The 17,734-nt window shown below is 42.8% G+C and overlaps 2 protein-coding genes across 3 annotated transcripts; both read right to left on the bottom strand.

Moving 5' to 3' along the window:
• Positions 1-3,915: 3,915 nt before the first annotated feature.
• Gr98a (Gustatory receptor 98a) lies at positions 3,916-5,957 on the bottom strand. Its single transcript, NM_143307.2, has 3 exons — positions 4,862-5,957; positions 4,559-4,794; positions 3,916-4,502 (listed from the first exon to the last, which is right to left on the bottom strand). The coding sequence occupies exons 1-3, from the start codon at positions 5,676-5,678 to the stop codon at positions 4,380-4,382; spliced, it is 1,176 nt and encodes a 391-aa protein (NP_651564.1). The 5' UTR covers positions 5,679-5,957; the 3' UTR covers positions 3,916-4,379.
• Positions 5,958-10,979: 5,022 nt separating this feature from the next.
• Positions 10,980-15,209, bottom strand: Cyp6a18 (Cytochrome P450 6a18). 2 transcript variants are annotated; one of them, NM_001300633.1, is made up of 2 exons: positions 14,076-15,209; positions 10,980-14,016 (listed from the first exon to the last, which is right to left on the bottom strand). In NM_001300633.1, the coding sequence occupies exons 1-2, from the start codon at positions 15,175-15,177 to the stop codon at positions 13,595-13,597; spliced, it is 1,524 nt and encodes a 507-aa protein (NP_001287562.1). In that variant the 5' UTR covers positions 15,178-15,209; the 3' UTR covers positions 10,980-13,594. The 2 variants fall into 2 exon arrangements, with proteins under 2 accessions (NP_001287562.1, NP_651563.1); NM_143306.3 differs by having other exon boundaries at positions 13,421-14,016.
• Positions 15,210-17,734: the final 2,525 nt, after the last annotated feature.

The raw sequence follows: 17,734 nt of genomic DNA, 5'->3' as shown, positions 1-17,734 counted from the left end.
TGCAGTAGCATGGTGACAAGTTGCTGCAGCCAGGTAGGTGGGTGGGTTGGTTCAAAAAACACAATGCCATTGTGAGTACTTTGAAGGGCTGAAGGGCGAGGATTGTATGAAACAATGACACCGAGGTCCCTTCCATAAAGCTTCTTAGTCACTCAATCCCCTGGGTATTTCGATGTCTGTTGAATCTGCCTACCAAAGGCCGACGAAATGAACACATTTCTCACCCAGTGTTCCAGTAGCAAACTGCAAACTGCGATTGCAGTGGGAAAATAACCCCTTTTGTCTTTGTTTGCCTAGCAAATAATTAAGTACGTGATGTGTGTCTCGTGCTGAGACGTTTTTAAGCACTTTTCAGCAAACATTTGCACAGCAATTAAATGTTTTGCATGTCTGTTTGCATCGAGCAAATACTATCACATGTCAATGGATCCGCATCGGCTTTTGGATTTGGACTTGGATTTGCCACAGCATTTTGTCAGCTTCGCTCCCAGATTGCCAGCTTAAAAACTGTTCACGTGGCGCCATCGATGGCATTTGGAATTTGGAGTTGGAAATGTGCGACGTCAACAGACGGAGGCAAAATGTGAAAAATGTGTGTCCCACAAATAAACAAATCAGGTGCCGCACTGAGTCCTCCTCCACTCGCCTTCTCATAATTTATGGCAATCCGGATGGAAGGGACTCCGGACATCGGACGCCGGATCCCAAAGCAAGGATCCGAAACCAATCCAGTCATCGGCAACTAAGGAGCCTAGCTGAAATATTGGTCAACATTTTGCCCCACTCGTTTTGTTTATTATTTCCACCCAGTTCGCTTGGCAGAGGTCCAATCCAGGAGGCAGGAAACACTGCCGGATCCGGACTTCGAAGACTTTTTCGAGAGCACAGGGGACAGGCAGTCGGGCTTAAAAGTAAAATGGCAGCTGGCTACGTAGCACCCTCAAGTGTATTGGCATACATATGTATATAGCCATAATACTCATAAATATGCCAAATCACTTCAGCCAATTCGCTGGTTGACCTGGTTGGTTCAGTTTCGCCTGGGGCATTGGCTATATTATTGTTTTAATTACCGCTCATTCAGCTCATTCAAAACATTATGAAAAGTTTGCGTAATGGTTCGTTTTCCTCTTTTTGGAAAAGCGTTTTTCATAGGTCAGCGCAGGCGAAACTTATATCCACTTAACCATGTGTTGAATTTAATTAGTTCTTTTTTTGTTACCTCAATATCATTGATATCCAAACATCGGTTAGATTTAATTACTTCTATGGATGTGTGTGCACGTGCTCTGGTAATGTCAAACGCATTTTGAAGGGCCCTTTTTTATTTAATGCTACAATTTACGTTTTTTTTTTTTTTGGATCCTTTATTTAAGTATAAACGCTTAATGTTCGGTTGCATTGCAAATTTAAAGCTGCTATACATTATAATTGAATCAAATGTATTTAATCCACACTTTATTTTATGGGTAGTACTTGGTTTCTATGTATACATAATTAGTTTAGCAAAACCTTGTCTACGTAGTTAATTGGAATGTGGGGCGTAGAGGCCTTTGCTGGTTTTAGCTCAAATGCCCGAGAGTGGTTGTTGCACTCAAGCACTAACCCTTTGAGCTCGAACTGAAACTCAAACTCAAACTAAGACTCCCGGCAAAATGACCGGTGTGTAAACAATGCCATTGGGCCCATACACTGCTATTTGATGCTTTATATTAAAGCTCTGCTGGTGGATCCTTTGCGATGGCAGGTCCTGAATATTATCTAGTGCTTATCGCTCACTCAGCGTGCTCGTCCATCGATACATAATACTGCTGCAAGGTTGCGAGATTGTGGGTTATTTGTCGTTAATATGCAAACAGTTAACTGCTGCCACGCACATTACCGCCGCATGTGAGTGTGTGCGTGTGCGTGTGCGTGTGTGTGTGTTTATTGCATGGCTTATCGGCCCCGAATGTCCTGCATGTCCTGCACGTCCTGCATGTCCTTGCTCGACTCAAATAGGGCCGGGTTCAATCATAACCGGAAGCGGAAGTTAATTGTGCTCATGTTTAATGCAGCCAATGGTTGATGGTTTAACCACTGTTCCCCCTCCATCCACAATGACAACAACAATTAGCGAGTGCAAATATTGTTACGCTGCCGAAGATTACAAAATCCAGGCCAAAAACCAACCGAATATTCGCGTCCTGTACAGGCAAGCTGACGGATAAAATGGGGGGGAAAAAAAGAAATGTAATTTGTCGCTAACCAAGTGTGTACTAACCTCATTTTACTAAAAGCATTAAAAATAAAATGTAATCACATGCTTCATAAAAGTAATAACTACACACAGACACACACACACGCACACAGAGATGCTCGTTTCTGTCTATGATAGAGCTTCCTGCACTTCAAAACGTGCCTGACTACGTGTCGCTATAAAAGTCCCTCCAGCAAGTGTGCGAAAGTGTGTGTTCTGGTTGTGTTCCACTCTCATGTCTGTCACTGCCAAGAAGCAAATACGTACTCCGTTTATGGGGGCAAAGAACGAAACAAAGTTAAAAATACGAGTATGTGTCCTTGGTCAGATCTTGAATAAAATATTACCCACTCCATTGCTACAAAGTTTCCTCAGACATTAAATGTTGGGCAGCTTTCGAGTAAGCTAGTTACTCGAAGTACAACGTGGCAACTCTGAAATAACCTCAAATTCTGAAGTGCTTCAGGGCAACTTTAACTAAAATCTTTAATTAAAATTTTCATTTACTATACTCATAGTTTAAGTTTCCCGCATAAACGTTACAAAAGGACCGCCATTGCCGCCATTGTCTATGTCAAAGGACTCATGGCACTGGGATACTGCCATTGGCGTCTATGTGCATTAATGTGCGTGAGCACATCTGATTTTTATGAGACGATTATGAGTTGCCTTTTATTATTTGCCATTGGGTTGGCCAAAGTGTTGCGGCAAGCGCACACGAACATTTGCCCTTCGAATTCCCTACCAATCAGGCGTTTCAGTGAAAGACTCTTGAGCATTAATTAGTGTCAACACATAAGCTGACTTCGAGTTGGAAAAATACCCGAGTTGCTGAACAAAAACGTTTTCAGGTGGTCCTAAGCCATTGCAGCTGCAGTTGGCTTCTTTAAGCTTCCGTCGATGGGTGAAATGAAAATCCGAAATGACTTTACACCCTGGCTCTCACTAAGGACAGCTGGGGTCATTGAGGAAAAACAGGGGTTTCTCTCAATTTATTAAGGCACAAAAATGGTTATCGAAATTTTTAACATTTCATTTAAACCAAAAGCAATGTTGTATATTTGGAAATTAAAAACTGCTAGGACTATTTATACGTTTTCGGTTTGAAACATATTATTTTCGCAGTGTCCTTTTTGCTGATAAAAGCCGTGTGAATGAAAGGAAATCTTCTAGCCGCTTCAGAAATTTGCCTGATACCCAATGTGTCAAGTGTCGTAGAGCTCGTTAGAATGCTAAGTCAATTCGGAAGAAGAGCATTGTCATGTCGCATATGACAGCAAACAGTTGCAGTTTATTGGATCCTTCACTCTGTCGAGGATTTTGCTTTTCCCAAATTTTAAAGTGAATAAATACAAAAATTCATCCTGATTAATGAAGTGCCCTACAAAGTTTGAGATTTGCCGCATGACCTGCAGCACGATTCAGTTCGACTTGACATCTACCCACACTCACTAGATTCAATTCGATTTATCATAGTGCGCTGGAAATTTTGCTTTAGGCCCCAACTTGGAGCCTACTCGTGCGAATATATATAAAGAAAGTATGAGTAATCTGCACGCTCACTTGGCCACGAATCTTTGCGTGGCAGCAACGGCCTGAGTGGCAAGCTTCAAGGCTACTTACACTCTAAAATGCTGTTTTCCTGGAAACAATTAAGAAGTGAAGAAATGCAAATTCTCAGAAAGCTGACAGAATATACATTCATTTATTAAAATGTTTATTCTATTAAATGTTTTTCTATTAAATGAGATATAATGGAAACAAGTCACTGTAAAAGTGTATCTTTCAAAAACATTAGTTTACGTATGAACCCCTGACAGATTGGCCATGCGTTGCCAACAAGCCCAAGCCATGAGCATAAGTATCCCCAGGACCTCCCCGCGTCCTTAGTCCAGAATCCTGAATCCTACACGAACGGTCAGTGGCCGTTGGCAAAAGTTTATAATAGAATTTTTAAGCATGAATAATTATGTGAAGTAGACTTTCGGCCAGCTGCTGTTGCTTGCTGCTGCTCTGATTGCCCCTTGTCCTTTTTTGATTATGCACGGGCAGACATCAATTTTGCTAATTAGGTTAATTGACTTTAATTTAATAAGCACGCGACTAGACTGCTCAACAATAATCGATTCGAAGAGGTCATTTAAATGGGGGCACTTGTGGATGTGATGTTTTGACTCATTTGCTCATTGCTCATTTTTTTGGCCCTGAAGTTGATGCTGAACTGAATGCAGATTACAATATAGCTGATCATTCCAAAAAAGAACTAGGAAAGTAAATTGTTTGTAGTTTTTACTAATGACACTGCTCAAATTTGCTTACCTTTCCCAGCATTTCTGTGTTTATGTCCACCATTCCTCCGGCACTAAATTTATATTTCTCCTGACTCAACTGAAGGTTTAGACTTCTTAGAGCTGCATTTAGTTGACTACTACGTCGATCGGTAGTGACTGTGTAGAACATCGATAGGAACTTTCGCTGCATTGCATCACATCGCGTGCAGAGATAGCAGGGCACTACAATCTCTAAGAGTTTGATGCACTCAACCGTAGCGACGTCTATTGGGGAATAATACATAAACGATAAATTAGCTATATATACTTATTTTAATGGGCCTATACTAACAGTGCTGCACAGCCACCCTTGTGTGCTCAACTCTGCTGAGGTAGAGCCAGTATGGCAAAGCAGAAGTATCGATGAAGAACTTCATGAGCAGTGTGATCAGGCTCAGTTGAAAGTAGCACTCCAGACAACGGATAGCCTGCCACAAAGAGTTATGGATTGCCTGTAACTTGGCCAATTTCTGCAGGGATAAACGGCGTATGGACCACATCTCATATCGGGTTCTGTACAATTCATCCAGAACATTGGAGCCTCCAACGATAAGTTCTTGATAAATAAACAAAATCACAGCACAGTACAGTGTGAACTCGGAAAAACGAGCCAGGAAAACCAATTCCGAGTAGGTGGCGTTAATGGTAAGAGCACGATTACTATATATAGTCACCACGATAAATATTAGCCATCGTATGATTAGGGATCCATAGATCCAATTGCAGTATCTCCGCACACGATCCGTGCTATTCGAAGTACCCAGTTGCAGTTTTATTTGGGAATGGATCGCCTGCAGTTGCCTATCCACATCCTTGCTGCAATTTCCCCACAATAGCTCCAATACGATAATAGCATGACCCAAAACTAGGGCAACAAAGTTGCTCAGGTCGATGGTGCTGGAGAATCGATCGTTTAGGAAATCATAGTCAAATTCATAATCGAAGCTGAAGCGCCAGTAGCTCGAAAATCCCAGTGACACAAAGAGTAGCACATAGCAAAACCCTTTCGAGAACAGATTCTGACCGAAAGGCAGCATTCCCAAACACTTCATCAGTCGCCGCATGTAAAGCAACGAGGCAGCGTGCAGTTCTCCCGACATTTGTTCCATTACTGAAAATTACCCCTAAGGTCCTTTCAGCGGTTTCTGTTTTGTAATTGGCTAATTGCTGTTATCGTGCAGGGAACTCATCCAATGAATATGTTAGAGGGAACACTTTGAAAAATGAAATAAATTAGGTCTCAAACAATCTGCATTACATTTTATGAAAAATGTTTTAATTTGCCGTTCCCAAGTGAGGCTGCCTGCCTGCTGATAAGATCCTTTTGTAATCACCCGAAATGACACATTTCCCATTCAAATTAGCATCAAAGTGATGTTAGAGCCAAGTGGAAGCAGATGCCCCAGTGGCCATAAGTGAAATGATTTGTTAATTTCATTTCGCCACCACTCATGCACACACACACACACACAATCGCAGCTCTGGGGGCGATGAAAATTGCTTATCAAAAATATGGAAAAGCCGAGGGGAAAAGGGAAAGGGGCGGCTGGGGCCCCACATAAATTTGCATGCCTTTATTGCAACCACAACGAGGACTGGCAAACAAACGGGGAGCCATACAAACACGCATGCGAAGCCCGTTGCCACAGAAGGCAGACACTTACATCCGCTTTACTGGCTTTTATGCAACCACCGTGGCACTTTGTTTGCACACTTGTAAAACACCTGCAGAACGAACGCCTTTGGCTGGCATATCAGTATGTGTTTGTGTACGAAGTAATGACTTAATTGCCTCGCCCTCCTGCCACCCAAAAGCCACCCAAAGGCCACCCAAAGACCACCCCGAAACCAAGTAGCAACCACCTAACGCGATTGATCCACCCGCGTTTCTCCATCTGCGAGTGGGCTTCATAATTCCGCGCAGGTGTCGAGAACGCTTTGTCTTTGATTGTTCGTCTGGAGTGACTCTAATCTCTGCCAGCCACACACCATCACCGTCAGGAATGTTCGGGGTATACACTCATAGTCGTACTACCCGTACTTCTGCATGACAATCGCAATCTTGGGCTCTTGAAGCTGAAGCCTCTGGTCTGGGTTCAATTGAAGCAATTGTGCGGCGTTGATTTGTATAATTTTGTAATTTGTATACCAAAATGGTGGCCACACATGTGCGCTGAGTTGGGGCAAGCCATTTCGCCAGTTTGGGGTAAAAACGTGTATAAATAAATTAAAATGTATATGCGAGTGGGCGGCATTCAATTGGGGCGGTACAAAAGTTCTAAGGATTAAATATAACTTGAAAAAGGCACAAACTAAACTTGATGAAATAATACAACCACTACAAAAATGAGATGATGTGGTATAGAAATAAATGATACTACAGTTCTTACCAAATATATGCAAAACGATTTGCAATTAAATAAATTGATTATGTATGAGAATTAACTTTTAATTACTGATTCGTTTTTTTAAGCAGATTTTTAGATTATTATCTCATTCCTGTACTTCTCATCCTCCCCAATCGCAATAATACGCCAGTTGCTAAATGTAATTATCGAAATTCCTGCCGTAAGATGAGTTGTCTATATGGTTATGATATGCCATAGGCAATGGGTCTACTAAGTACCCATACATACACGTGGCCACGAGGAGTGCTGACTTTGAGATTCCAGAAAGTGAATGTGTGGTTAGTGGGTTTTGAAGATGATGTTCAGAGCTGAGCGAACTCTAATGCTGAGTTCGGAACAGATGCCGATGATGACTGGAGGAGCCCATCCCAAGGAGCGACTTATATGTGGTGGTCTAGTGTAAGTCATACCGAGTTATCTGATTTTAATTTGGCACAATTTCCCTTTTCACACCTGTTGTGACCTGTGCTCCGCTTTCGTCAGCCCATTAAAAATATGCAAATATAAATATGCTAATTTGCAGAAAATTGATTTTGCAATTTAATTGAAAATTCCATGCCAGTCCTGTTTGTGGTTGTTTGTGTGGTGGCTCTGGAATGCGAAATGGTGTGAGTGTGGTACATGTGTCTTGTAGCTGCGGTTGTTCGAGCAGCTGCCACAAATTGCATAAATACGAACAATACTCGCAACATTTCCATCCTTCGCACATCATTTGCAACTTTTTGGTTCTATGCCGCTTTTAATGGCATTTAAATTGCCAAAATTACATCCCACGGAGCAGCGAACCGGAAAAAGAGAACGAAGCTGCTGTGCTGAAAATCAATAGGAACAAAGTTCAATTCGGTTTAGAGCCATTGGCACTTCCTGACAAATGCTGCGCCTGATATATGGCCCCAGACTGGCACAATAAATTCCATGTCACTTTCTCCGTGTCGACTTGCAAAAATGTCCTCCTTCTTGTTTGCGGCGCAGGAAGTGTGATAAATGTGCGGCATTTGGCGCGCAATGCAAACATGGCACCTTAAACTACAATCAAATATAATTGCATTTTTCACCAGCCAATCATTATGAGAGATGACCGAGAGCAGAAAAAGCGGAGATGGGCTGGCGCAAAAGCACGGAGAAGTCAAAAGTCGGGACAATCCCCGGCCAGACAATTGCAAAAAGTCAGCAAAATGGCAGCTAACATGGCCAGCTAAGTGATAACAACATACTCGTATACGATTGCGGGCAAGATAATAGGTAAAGCTCATAAGAAAACTTTCTCTTAAGGGGTATGTGTTATAGAAAAGTATAGCAACTTAAGATAGCTTCTTAATCTAATGAAATTGATCCATACCATTTCAGAATTTTCATTACTATAACAATATCCCCAACTGTATGTGTGTGTTAGTTTGGAAACATCATTTATCTTGTCCTGGCAGCGAGTCGAAGTCGCCTGCAGTCCTCGGACTTGGAGCTCCAAATCGGACAGGACCGCGCAGTGACCGAGACAGGCAAAAATATATTTTCTCGATGGCTATAGCTATTTATTGCCGAATTCGCTTATTTTCTTCTTATATTTTGCTACCATCGCAGACGTGGAATGGAATGTTTGGCTCTATTTTTCACTATAATTGGCAAGGTTAAACGGGGTGAGGCATCTCGGAGTTCATTGATATCAAATGGAAACTCACTTGCTTTCTTTTTTTTTTTTGTGTTTTTCTTTCTGATCGCATATTTGCCTCGGCAGAAGGTCACTGGGACAATTATCAAAAGTAGCGAGGACGTGCTGGGGATTTGAAGCGTAATGACAGCTCGCTGTTTGCGTGTTTGCCTTTCGATTTCTTCCTTTGCGCTTTTTATTCCGCCATTTGGCTGGCTGGATGGCAGACAGCGCAATTAGGCCAGTAAATGTGGCGAGCGAAACGCAGGCTGCAAAATGGCCAGAATGAATGGCCGTGCCCGAGGCTCTCACATCCAGACACGCCCACACACAAGGACACCAGGACGAGAGGACGCGCGGACGCAAGGACACCAGGACACATCCTTTGCCCTCTCTTTGGGGCAAACAATCGAAGATTTATTGCCCCTCGGCGCATTCTTTGGCACTGCGAATGTGCAAATTCGCGCTGAAATATATTCCCAGCAGAAAGTTGTGTAGGCAGCCGCTATAAGTGTGCTATACTTTTGCCACAAATCATAATCGAATCATTGACAAGTCGACGCTCCATTTTCCCTATCCTGGCCCCATTTGCTTCGGTTTTCTTAAAGAGGTTTAATGTTGGATTAAGCGAAAATATATTCCTAACAAATACAAATTGCACTTCTGTGTAAAGCTATCGAAAATTTCATCCTGTGAAAGTTGCTAAAATGTAACAACAGTATTGTTTGTAAGAATATATTATTTTCCAAGAATGTTTAGCCTTATTTAAAGTTTAAGAAATAAGCCGTATTCAATATATTCAAAATTACTCAGCTCGTTGACTTCACTTGATTTGGTTCTACAAGGAGGAGGGGACCATTTTGGCAGACAGGATTAGTCGAATTAGGAAGTGCCGGCTCGGTGTTTTCATCAATTTGAGGCCAAGGACATGCCGAGCCTTTAAGCCGATTCCTTTTCGCCTGTCGGTGTTACACATAACAAGCTTACTGGCTGGCCATTGAATATTTACCAATGTATATGAAATTAAGACTGAGATATTTTGAGGCAACAAGCAGCTCAGCTGACTGCCAAGGTGACGGCATTTCATGCGGGTGCTAAAGATTTTTGCATACATGGATATTAGGATGCCGAGTCCTTGCACAAGGACCCAAATCCGACGTGCACGAGATTCTGGCTGCGCCATAGCTGCTTATTGCTGTTTACCATATTTGCGCTTATTTGTTTGTCGACTCTGGCAAATATTTGAATTTGAATTCAAACGTGCTTGACACATAATACTCCGCCCGAAGCCCCAGTCTTCGTAGCCTATTTCGCTGTGCAAATATTTTATGAATTTCAATGCGCCGAAAGCATTGTGAAGCTGGCAAATTCAATGGTATGGGCATGGTGCAGCTCGGCAGGTGACACAAATGCGCCGGCTAATAAAAGGCAACAAAATGTGAAATTAGTTTGACACGTGTACCGCGCGCGAGCGACGAGGAAAATAAAGAACTCGAGCTCGGATCAGACAGCTGCAGAGATTTTCGCGTTAAAATAATGTCGGCTTCGGTGATTCGATGCTTATAATGCAAATACGCTGACAGGATATTCCCTTGCTTGGATATTTATAAATATCCTTGAAATCCACACCGAACCTAATTATTTCGGTGGCTTGTGGCGGGTAATGTCTTTAAGTGCTTTAATGTTGCTGTAATATTGCTGTAATGTTTCCGCGCAAATAATGCCTGCTTGTCGCAATCAGTGAAATAATTTCATTAAATATTTTTCCATCTTAATTATCCGGCCACCTTTTGTATTTCGATATCGTGTGTAATCGTATGCGTCTCTGGCGTTATTAAACTTTAAGCTCTGCCAGTGACCACACCACACACATGCACATGCATACATGTATGTATGTATGTATATGCTTTCAAGGAAATGTCTGTAAGAAAGGCTGAAAGCCATAGTATCCGTAGTCGTTCAAGCTGCACAAGTAAATGCCGTCTGACAATCGCATCCGCACAAACACATCTCACCACAAATCTACTTAAAACGCAATTAAGTTGAATGCAAATACTGCTGCGAATTCGGTTCGCTGGCGGGCCGGCAGGAGAGCGAAAGCGACGACCTTCCAGTTAAACAATGGCAGACAGAATAAAGATGCTGATGCATAAGCCCACCAGACCCACTTCCTCCAGTCGCACTGCATATGCAGGCTAACGTTATTTTCACAATAAAATATTCCGCAAAAGGAAAATAATAAAGAAGATGCTACCGCGCCTGATGCGACTGAAAGAAAAACTATCAGAATAATCTGCGCGGTAAATTCCCCGGGGAAGTTGTAATATGTACACTGAGGAAAAAACATTTATAATAGTGCATATTTAATAAATGGCCACAAATAAATTGAAAATGTCGAGCTTTCTCTTCAAACGTATGTCCTTTAGTCTAGGAGCCTGATCATAGTAAAAATTTGATACTTTTCTTCAGTTCATCCAAAATCAATGTACTGAAACTTGTCAGCTTCTTTTACTGAATAACTTTCCTATTTCTCTCGGTGTATGAATCACCTAGGACTGCAGCATATGGCAGTTGCCTTGGGGCCATATCTTCCACTTTTCACCGCTGCTCGCTGATGACTTAAAAGTTAAATTTGTTTTTGAATAAACTTGAATCAACTTTTGGCCAAGGAGAAATAAAACAGGATGCAGACAGCCAGTTGAGAAAAGGGAAAAGGGGTGGGCGTGGGGCGGAGTTCAACACTTCAAGGTTGTTGGCAATTTGCATAACATGGCCAGGTAATTGATACGTGTACAGCTGGCAGAGAAAAAAAAAAGTGAAAGCAGCTCGGCAAAGAAGTCTCGCAAATTTGTGGAAATGCATATGGCAAATTGTTTTCCACAGAGATGGGTAAGTGAGTGAGCTGCTTGCAAATTAATTGTGCGTGCCGCCTGTGTGTTGGCCTTGCCATGCCGAAATGCCAAAGTTTTGGCTTTCAATTGCGAAAATTGCGCAGAACGCCTTTGTTGGGGCTCATTAGGCACTTGTGAGGCCCTACGAGTGCGAATCTAAGCTGGCTAAATTGTGAGTGCATTATGGCCCGAATGCGAAGTTTATAAAGCCGTTTGTACTACACATGCCAAGTGTTATGGAGCCGCCGTCCAATCCTCCACTTTGCAGTTTACAGCTTGGAGTTGGAAGATGGGAGTTGGGAGCTTGAAATTGGGAGTTTTGAGTCTGGATCTGAGGACCAAGACATAAACAAACGACCGACCAGCAGTGCAGCCTGCTTTTTCGAGCAGAAGCGAAAGGAATTTCCTTGCCATAAATTCACTAAAAGCTTTTGCAACGAGAATTTGTAGCTACCTTCCGCTGACAACATGGCTCACCTGTACAGGTGAGTGGGTTCTGTGGGCTGCTGTTTAGCTGGCTGTTCGGGTGGTGTTCAGCAGCCGCAGGATCCAGATCCCAGTGCCACCATGGGGTGCCCAGTTCGTTGCAGTCAGACCATTTCTCTTGCCCTGCAGCCAAAGCGAAATTTACGCCTCCTACCTTCATTATTATTGCACTTGGCCAACACATACACACAGACACACAATTGCCGTTGTTGTTGTGCTGATGCTGCCTCTCAGCCTTTTTGTTGGCGGCTTTTGGCCACCGCAGACAATTTGGCAAACGTGCAAAAGAAGTTTCTAAATAAAAGTGCAAACTAAATGAGCATTTAGTGTGCTCGCGTCGTAAATTCCTGTTGAAATATTTCTGTCGTCTTACAATTTAGCGCTGCCAGCTCACTTGACTTGTGCAGTTAGTGAAGTTCAAAGTATTAAAGCTTTACCTTTATCATAGGCCTTGAAAACAGGGCAAAAGTTGCGGGAAAACTGGTTATAAAATCTTAAAGAAAACTGAATCTTTATAAACCTTATTTACGGACTTGGCTTATTGGGTTAATATGCATTGCTTTTATACTTCTCTTCAAGCTATGTGTAAATTGTAATAACTGCTATAGCAATTAAATATATTTAAAATACCTTTGTACTTGTGCTGCCGTCGAACTCGAATCTTAAGCCTTTAAAGCGCTTTATGGCCACACGGCGTATGCGTTATGCGAGTGCCATGAGCATGGAGCCGCCATGAATATACGTTTGCATTTTGCATTAATTATGTGCCAGGGCGTAGGGCTTTGACAGTGTTAAGACTGCCTGGGCATCACTCACTCTGGGCACAATAAAATGGGGTAATGAGGCGCGGCTGCCATTGCTAAAAGCGGGCGTAGGCACACAAATGCCGGCCAACTCACACGAGTAGTACACCTTTTTATGTGTCTGCCGGTCGTTTTGGCTGTGGATTTGGATCTGGGTCTGAACCCAAAAGCTGCTAGCAAGCCATGCCATATCGCAAATGTGTATGCCTACATACCGCACCGTGGCGCATGACTTCATTAGTGTAATGAAAACAGAAGCTGGCAGCAAAAATGTCAAGGTTGATGCCCCGCCTCCTACAGCCACCATTCTCCATTCGCCATTCTCCGTTTGGCGTGCAAATCGTCGCCAATCCGACGGCTGGTCCATTTTCGAAGGCTTAACGTGGTCCTGGACAGCGGAAGGAGGCCGGGAAAAAGGTTAACACTTGCAAAATGGCTAGCAAGGACGTGCCCGAGCTTCGTTTTGAATAACAAATTTAATTAGAATTAATACATGCGGGCCTGAGCTAAAGCTAAAGGCAAATGGGTGTGGAGCGGAGTGGTTTGGAGTCCTGTCGTTCTGCCGGTAATTGGTAAACGCTGAGCCCAGCAATAAGGATAAAAATGCTATCAGCATATGCAATGCCAAACGGGTCGCTTCATTATGGTACACTCCCATGAATAGTTGAATCTATAGATATTTGGCAAAATGGAATTGGCCAAGGAGAACCTAATAATAATGAGCCAGCTGTTGGGATTAGTTAGTAGGTAGATTATTAGTTTTAAAATGTATGTGAGGAAAGTTTGTCGTTTTTAGATTGCCTCCACCTTCAACTGAATTCCGCCTTTAATTCCGAGTAAAATGGCGGAATGAGGATCGAAGGTCAAGGGATCTGGTGTCGCTGAGCATGGGGAGAATGTGAAGTTCTTAATGAGCATGGCTAGTCCAATACGAGCCTGCATCTGTCCAAATCTCAGTCCAATGCAGTTGCGAGGACCTTCTCCGAAGGGAAGCCAGGCAACCGAGGGACGTTTGGCGGATTCTTCTGGAGAAAACCTCTCCGGTCGAAACTCATTGGGTTCGGGATAAATACTGGGATCGTGATGTATGGCCGATGATGGAATAATGACCGACTGTCCAGCCTCGATGACAAATTTGGGATTGCCCGGAACCACAAAACGTTTGGCGGCCACTCGATCCACATTCGGTACAATGGTATAATGGCGTAGAGTTTCTGAAAGGACATTTTATGATCCTTTGGGATCGCTGGAATTTTAAAAACACACCGCTCACCATTTATAACTTGGTCGAGGTACTTTAGATCCTTGATGCACTCGTAGGTAAACTTTTGATCGTGTTGCTCCAGAACCTGCCCCAACTCAGCTCTCACCTTATCCTGGATACTCGGATTCTTGGCCAGCTCGTAGAGGGCAAATCCCATGGTGGAGGATGAGGTATCAAAGCCAGCGATGAAGAACACAAAAGCTTGGGCAACGATCTCATCCATGGTTAGGCCCTTAACAACCTCCCCATTTTCAAGAGTCATATTCTTCTGGTTTTTCAAGCCGATTAGCATATCCATGAAATCATTCCGTTTTATATTCTCCTTTTCTCGCAAAGTGACAGTCTCTTTAACTATTCTTTGATAGAACTCCTGAATTTGAGCCGTGTTTCGGCAAAGGCCCAGTCGCCTGGCCAAATTGGGATAGCTGCGCATGAGGCCACTTACTAGATTACCATGACGAGAATCCAGCAAAGCCCGCCTGCCAAAGTGCAAAAACTCGGCCTTCTCATCTCGCAGACTATTACATTTGATGCCAAAGGCACAGGTTCCGATGACATCCACTGTGAACCTGGCCACCAGATCCCGAACGTCCAATATGGAGTTTTCCGATACCTTCTCGTGCATCACAGCCATAAATTCCTCAGCCACGGACACAACCGTCGGATACATGAACTTCATTTTGCCCGACGTGAATGTCGAGGATAGTTTGCTCCTAAGCAAACGCCACTGGGGTCCATCCAAATTAAAGAGATGCGCTGACATGGGATCATCTTTCTCGTTGTAGTATATTCCCTTGTCGGTGAAATTGGAAAAGTTCTTGATCAGTATTTGCTTGGCCAGCTCCAGATCTATAACAAATGCGGCGGGCTTCTGAAACAGATAGAATCCCACAAAAGGAGCCTTGCTATTTCGATATTTGTTGTAGTATTCCTGGTGGATTTCGTGAACGGTCCTCGTTTTCTTATATCCCTCCATATTTCCTCTGAGAGGATGGGGTTTATCATACGGAATGCCACGCCTCTTAAAATACGTTAGTTTGCGATGGAGTATATAGGTCACGATCGCCAGTAGGGCGACTGCCACTTGGAAGAGAAAGTATGTCAGCTGCATATTGGCGACGTTGTTTCAGAAATACTAACTGGAGAAATAGACCGTGAACACCTATTTAATGACTTTCTTTATCTTCTGTTTGTATCTAATGTTTGCAGACAACTAAAGGCCCCTGGAGACTGCAGCTTTTATCACTCCATATAAGTCTATAAAAACGTGTATTATATAGCGATTAAGATAATCAACTGCTCTGCTCTGATTACCAAACGTGGTAAAGATTTCGAAAAGTGGATGGTCACTGATAAATTATCCAATCTCTATAGACAACACCACCTTTGGAGTCTACTGCAGATATCACCATAAAGGGCTGCTGAGTTGAATGCTACAGTAGAGCATCGAGAACTAGACCAAATATATTTATTTAAAATAGCGAAAATGCTTTGCTAGGCAAATGTTGTGTTTTTCATCAGCGATTTATTTATTTATTTTTGTTGTTACTGTATGATATAACATACAATATAAAAGAAAGTAATTTAATACGTCGCTTTTTTCATAGCTACTAGCAGCTTTGAACATTTGTCACAGCCACGCCAACAAGACAAATACACAAGAATTTAAGTAAACATGTTAAAACCATAAAAATGCAAGTTTACAAGGAAGCAGCTGGAAAAAAGTTTGTCTTAGTGCAACCAAAAGTCCAATGCAAAAAAGAGCGCGCGCTGCAGAAAAACAAAATCGGGCTTCAGCGTGTAAGTGTGTGCGTGTGTGGGTGTCCTAGGGACTTTCTCATCCTTAGAAAGCACACACACACACACAGAGGCAATATTTTTTGCCAACAATGATGGGCGGTGGGCGTGGTTCGAAATATGTGAAATCATGAATAAACTGCCATGTGCACAACATTCAACATTTTGCATTCTTGCAGCACCAGCAGCACTACTTCTCTTTCCCTTTGAGCTCTGTTTTTTTTATTTCCTCTGGGCTCTTTGTTACCGCTTTTCCGTAAGCAAAGGCAAAGGAAAACGCTGCTGCCGCATTGTATGCGCTCACTTTCGTTTTTCGCCAACAGAGGGCGTGGCGCTCGCTCGACTGAGTGCCCAGCGAGTTCGTGATTAATAATCGATGCGTTGGACGACATTTCGCATTTCGCAAACTCACGCACGAACTGTGCCGTTTGGCCCGGAAGGTGTGTGACACATTTATATTGACTACTGGCATCGAACAAAGGGCTTTTTGCTCGGAAATAGCATTTTGCCCCTATTCCCATTCCCACTCGATGCATGCAAACTTATTTGCGCCTCGACTGTCGGCGACACAGGCTGCCAATTCAGTCACATCACTTCACTTCCAGTTTGGCGGTAAATCATCACCGTTTTGCTGGGCGAGCACTGTACAATTGCTTTGGCACATGCAAAAGTATGCTTTGCGACAAAGCAGTTTTGATACCCTGCAGAACTTGCTGTTTTATATAAAAAAAAAACAGAACGACATCTTTTAACGAACTAGTGACGATCGCACCTCCACATTGTGACAAAAATAATTTAAAAAAAGAACTTGAAACAGTCCGACAACAAACTTGAAGTGATGATAATAAGTTTGCTTTTAAGGTGGCTCTAAAAAAAAATCACTATAAAAATGCTTACACTTGAAATTTACAAATGAATCCGAGATGAGCTTAAGAAAATCGGTATTTCAGCTGGCAATTTAGTGTGCAAGGGTATTCGCGTATAGCTTTCCATTCCTTTTTCCGCAGTCTTTGCCATTTTCCGGTCCTGACTTTTCTCTTTTGCTGCACTTTTTATGGCTTTTTTAGATGGCGTTTTGGTCTCTCGCTTGCTTTTTCTCGCCGCATTTGTGCTCCAGCTGGGCTTTGGTGATGAAGGGTGCAGCTTAAAAATGAATCATTTGACTTTTTCTTATTAAATAATTTATAAGAATTAGTTGAGATTTGCATTTTTTTTTGCCAGCCAGCTAGCAGCTTCGGCCCTCCGTCTTCGGTATCTTTTGCACACCCGAAATAAAAAAAAAACCCAGCCCAATGCACAGTGTTTGACTGTGCAAATTTCTATTTAATTCGAAATTTATTGCGAGCAATTTTCCTTTTTGCCCGTATATTTTTGTTGCAGTTTTCATTGCTGCTCCGTACTGCTGGCCTTAAAGTGCCCGACTGCTACTTGGCTGCCTGGCGGGCAATTGAATTGCAGTTTTGTATCTTGAGCTGGCGACCGCAGTTGAAAGTTGTCGAAAAATTTCAGCTGCTTGTGTTTGTAGTTCAGGGTTAGCTGGCTGTTGCCGTTTTGCTTCATTAGCCATGCAGAGCGGAAATAACAATAATAAGAGCAAGAGCCAAAAACAAAATCCCTCTTAAATTGTATCCGAAATTGTTTTTTGCCAGTGGCCTGCGGGGGTTTAGTGCGCCAAAATGAGAGAAATGCACGTTAAATTTCGCATCCATTTGCATTTGCATTGCAACTGACGAACTGTGGGCGGCTCGCCTATATATATATGTATGTATGTATGTATATTCGAAAGGGGCGTGGCCAGCTGTTTTCGGTGGCATCATTTATATTTGATGTGGCCGCTTTTGTTGCATCTTAGGGCAGCTTAAGTTGCCATT

Source organism: Drosophila melanogaster, chromosome 3R, assembly GCF_000001215.4.
Source record: "Drosophila melanogaster chromosome 3R".
Taxonomy (NCBI): domain Eukaryota; kingdom Metazoa; phylum Arthropoda; class Insecta; order Diptera; family Drosophilidae; genus Drosophila; species Drosophila melanogaster.
This window is presented reverse-complemented; position numbering and strand designations above follow the sequence as displayed.

What these genes read in the sequence shown, in the direction of transcription:
- Cyp6a18 (NM_001300633.1), bottom strand. Translation starts at nt 15,177, where the DNA reads ATGCAGCTGACATACTTTCTCTTCCAAGTGGCAGTCGCCCTACTGGCG. An exon ending in CCTCGACCAAGTTATAAATG is followed by an intron (nt 14,017 to 14,075) that starts GTGAGCGGTGTG and finishes ATGTCCTTTCAG; the next exon opens with AAACTCTACGCCATTATACC.
- Gr98a (NM_143307.2), bottom strand. Translation starts at nt 5,678, where the DNA reads ATGGAACAAATGTCGGGAGAACTGCACGCTGCCTCGTTGCTTTACATG. An exon ending in AAGGGTGGCTGTGCAGCACT is followed by an intron (nt 4,795 to 4,861) that starts GTTAGTATAGGC and finishes ATTCCCCAATAG; the next exon opens with ACGTCGCTACGGTTGAGTGC. An exon ending in ACACAGAAATGCTGGGAAAG is followed by an intron (nt 4,503 to 4,558) that starts GTAAGCAAATTT and finishes TTACTTTCCTAG; the next exon opens with TTCTTTTTTGGAATGATCAG.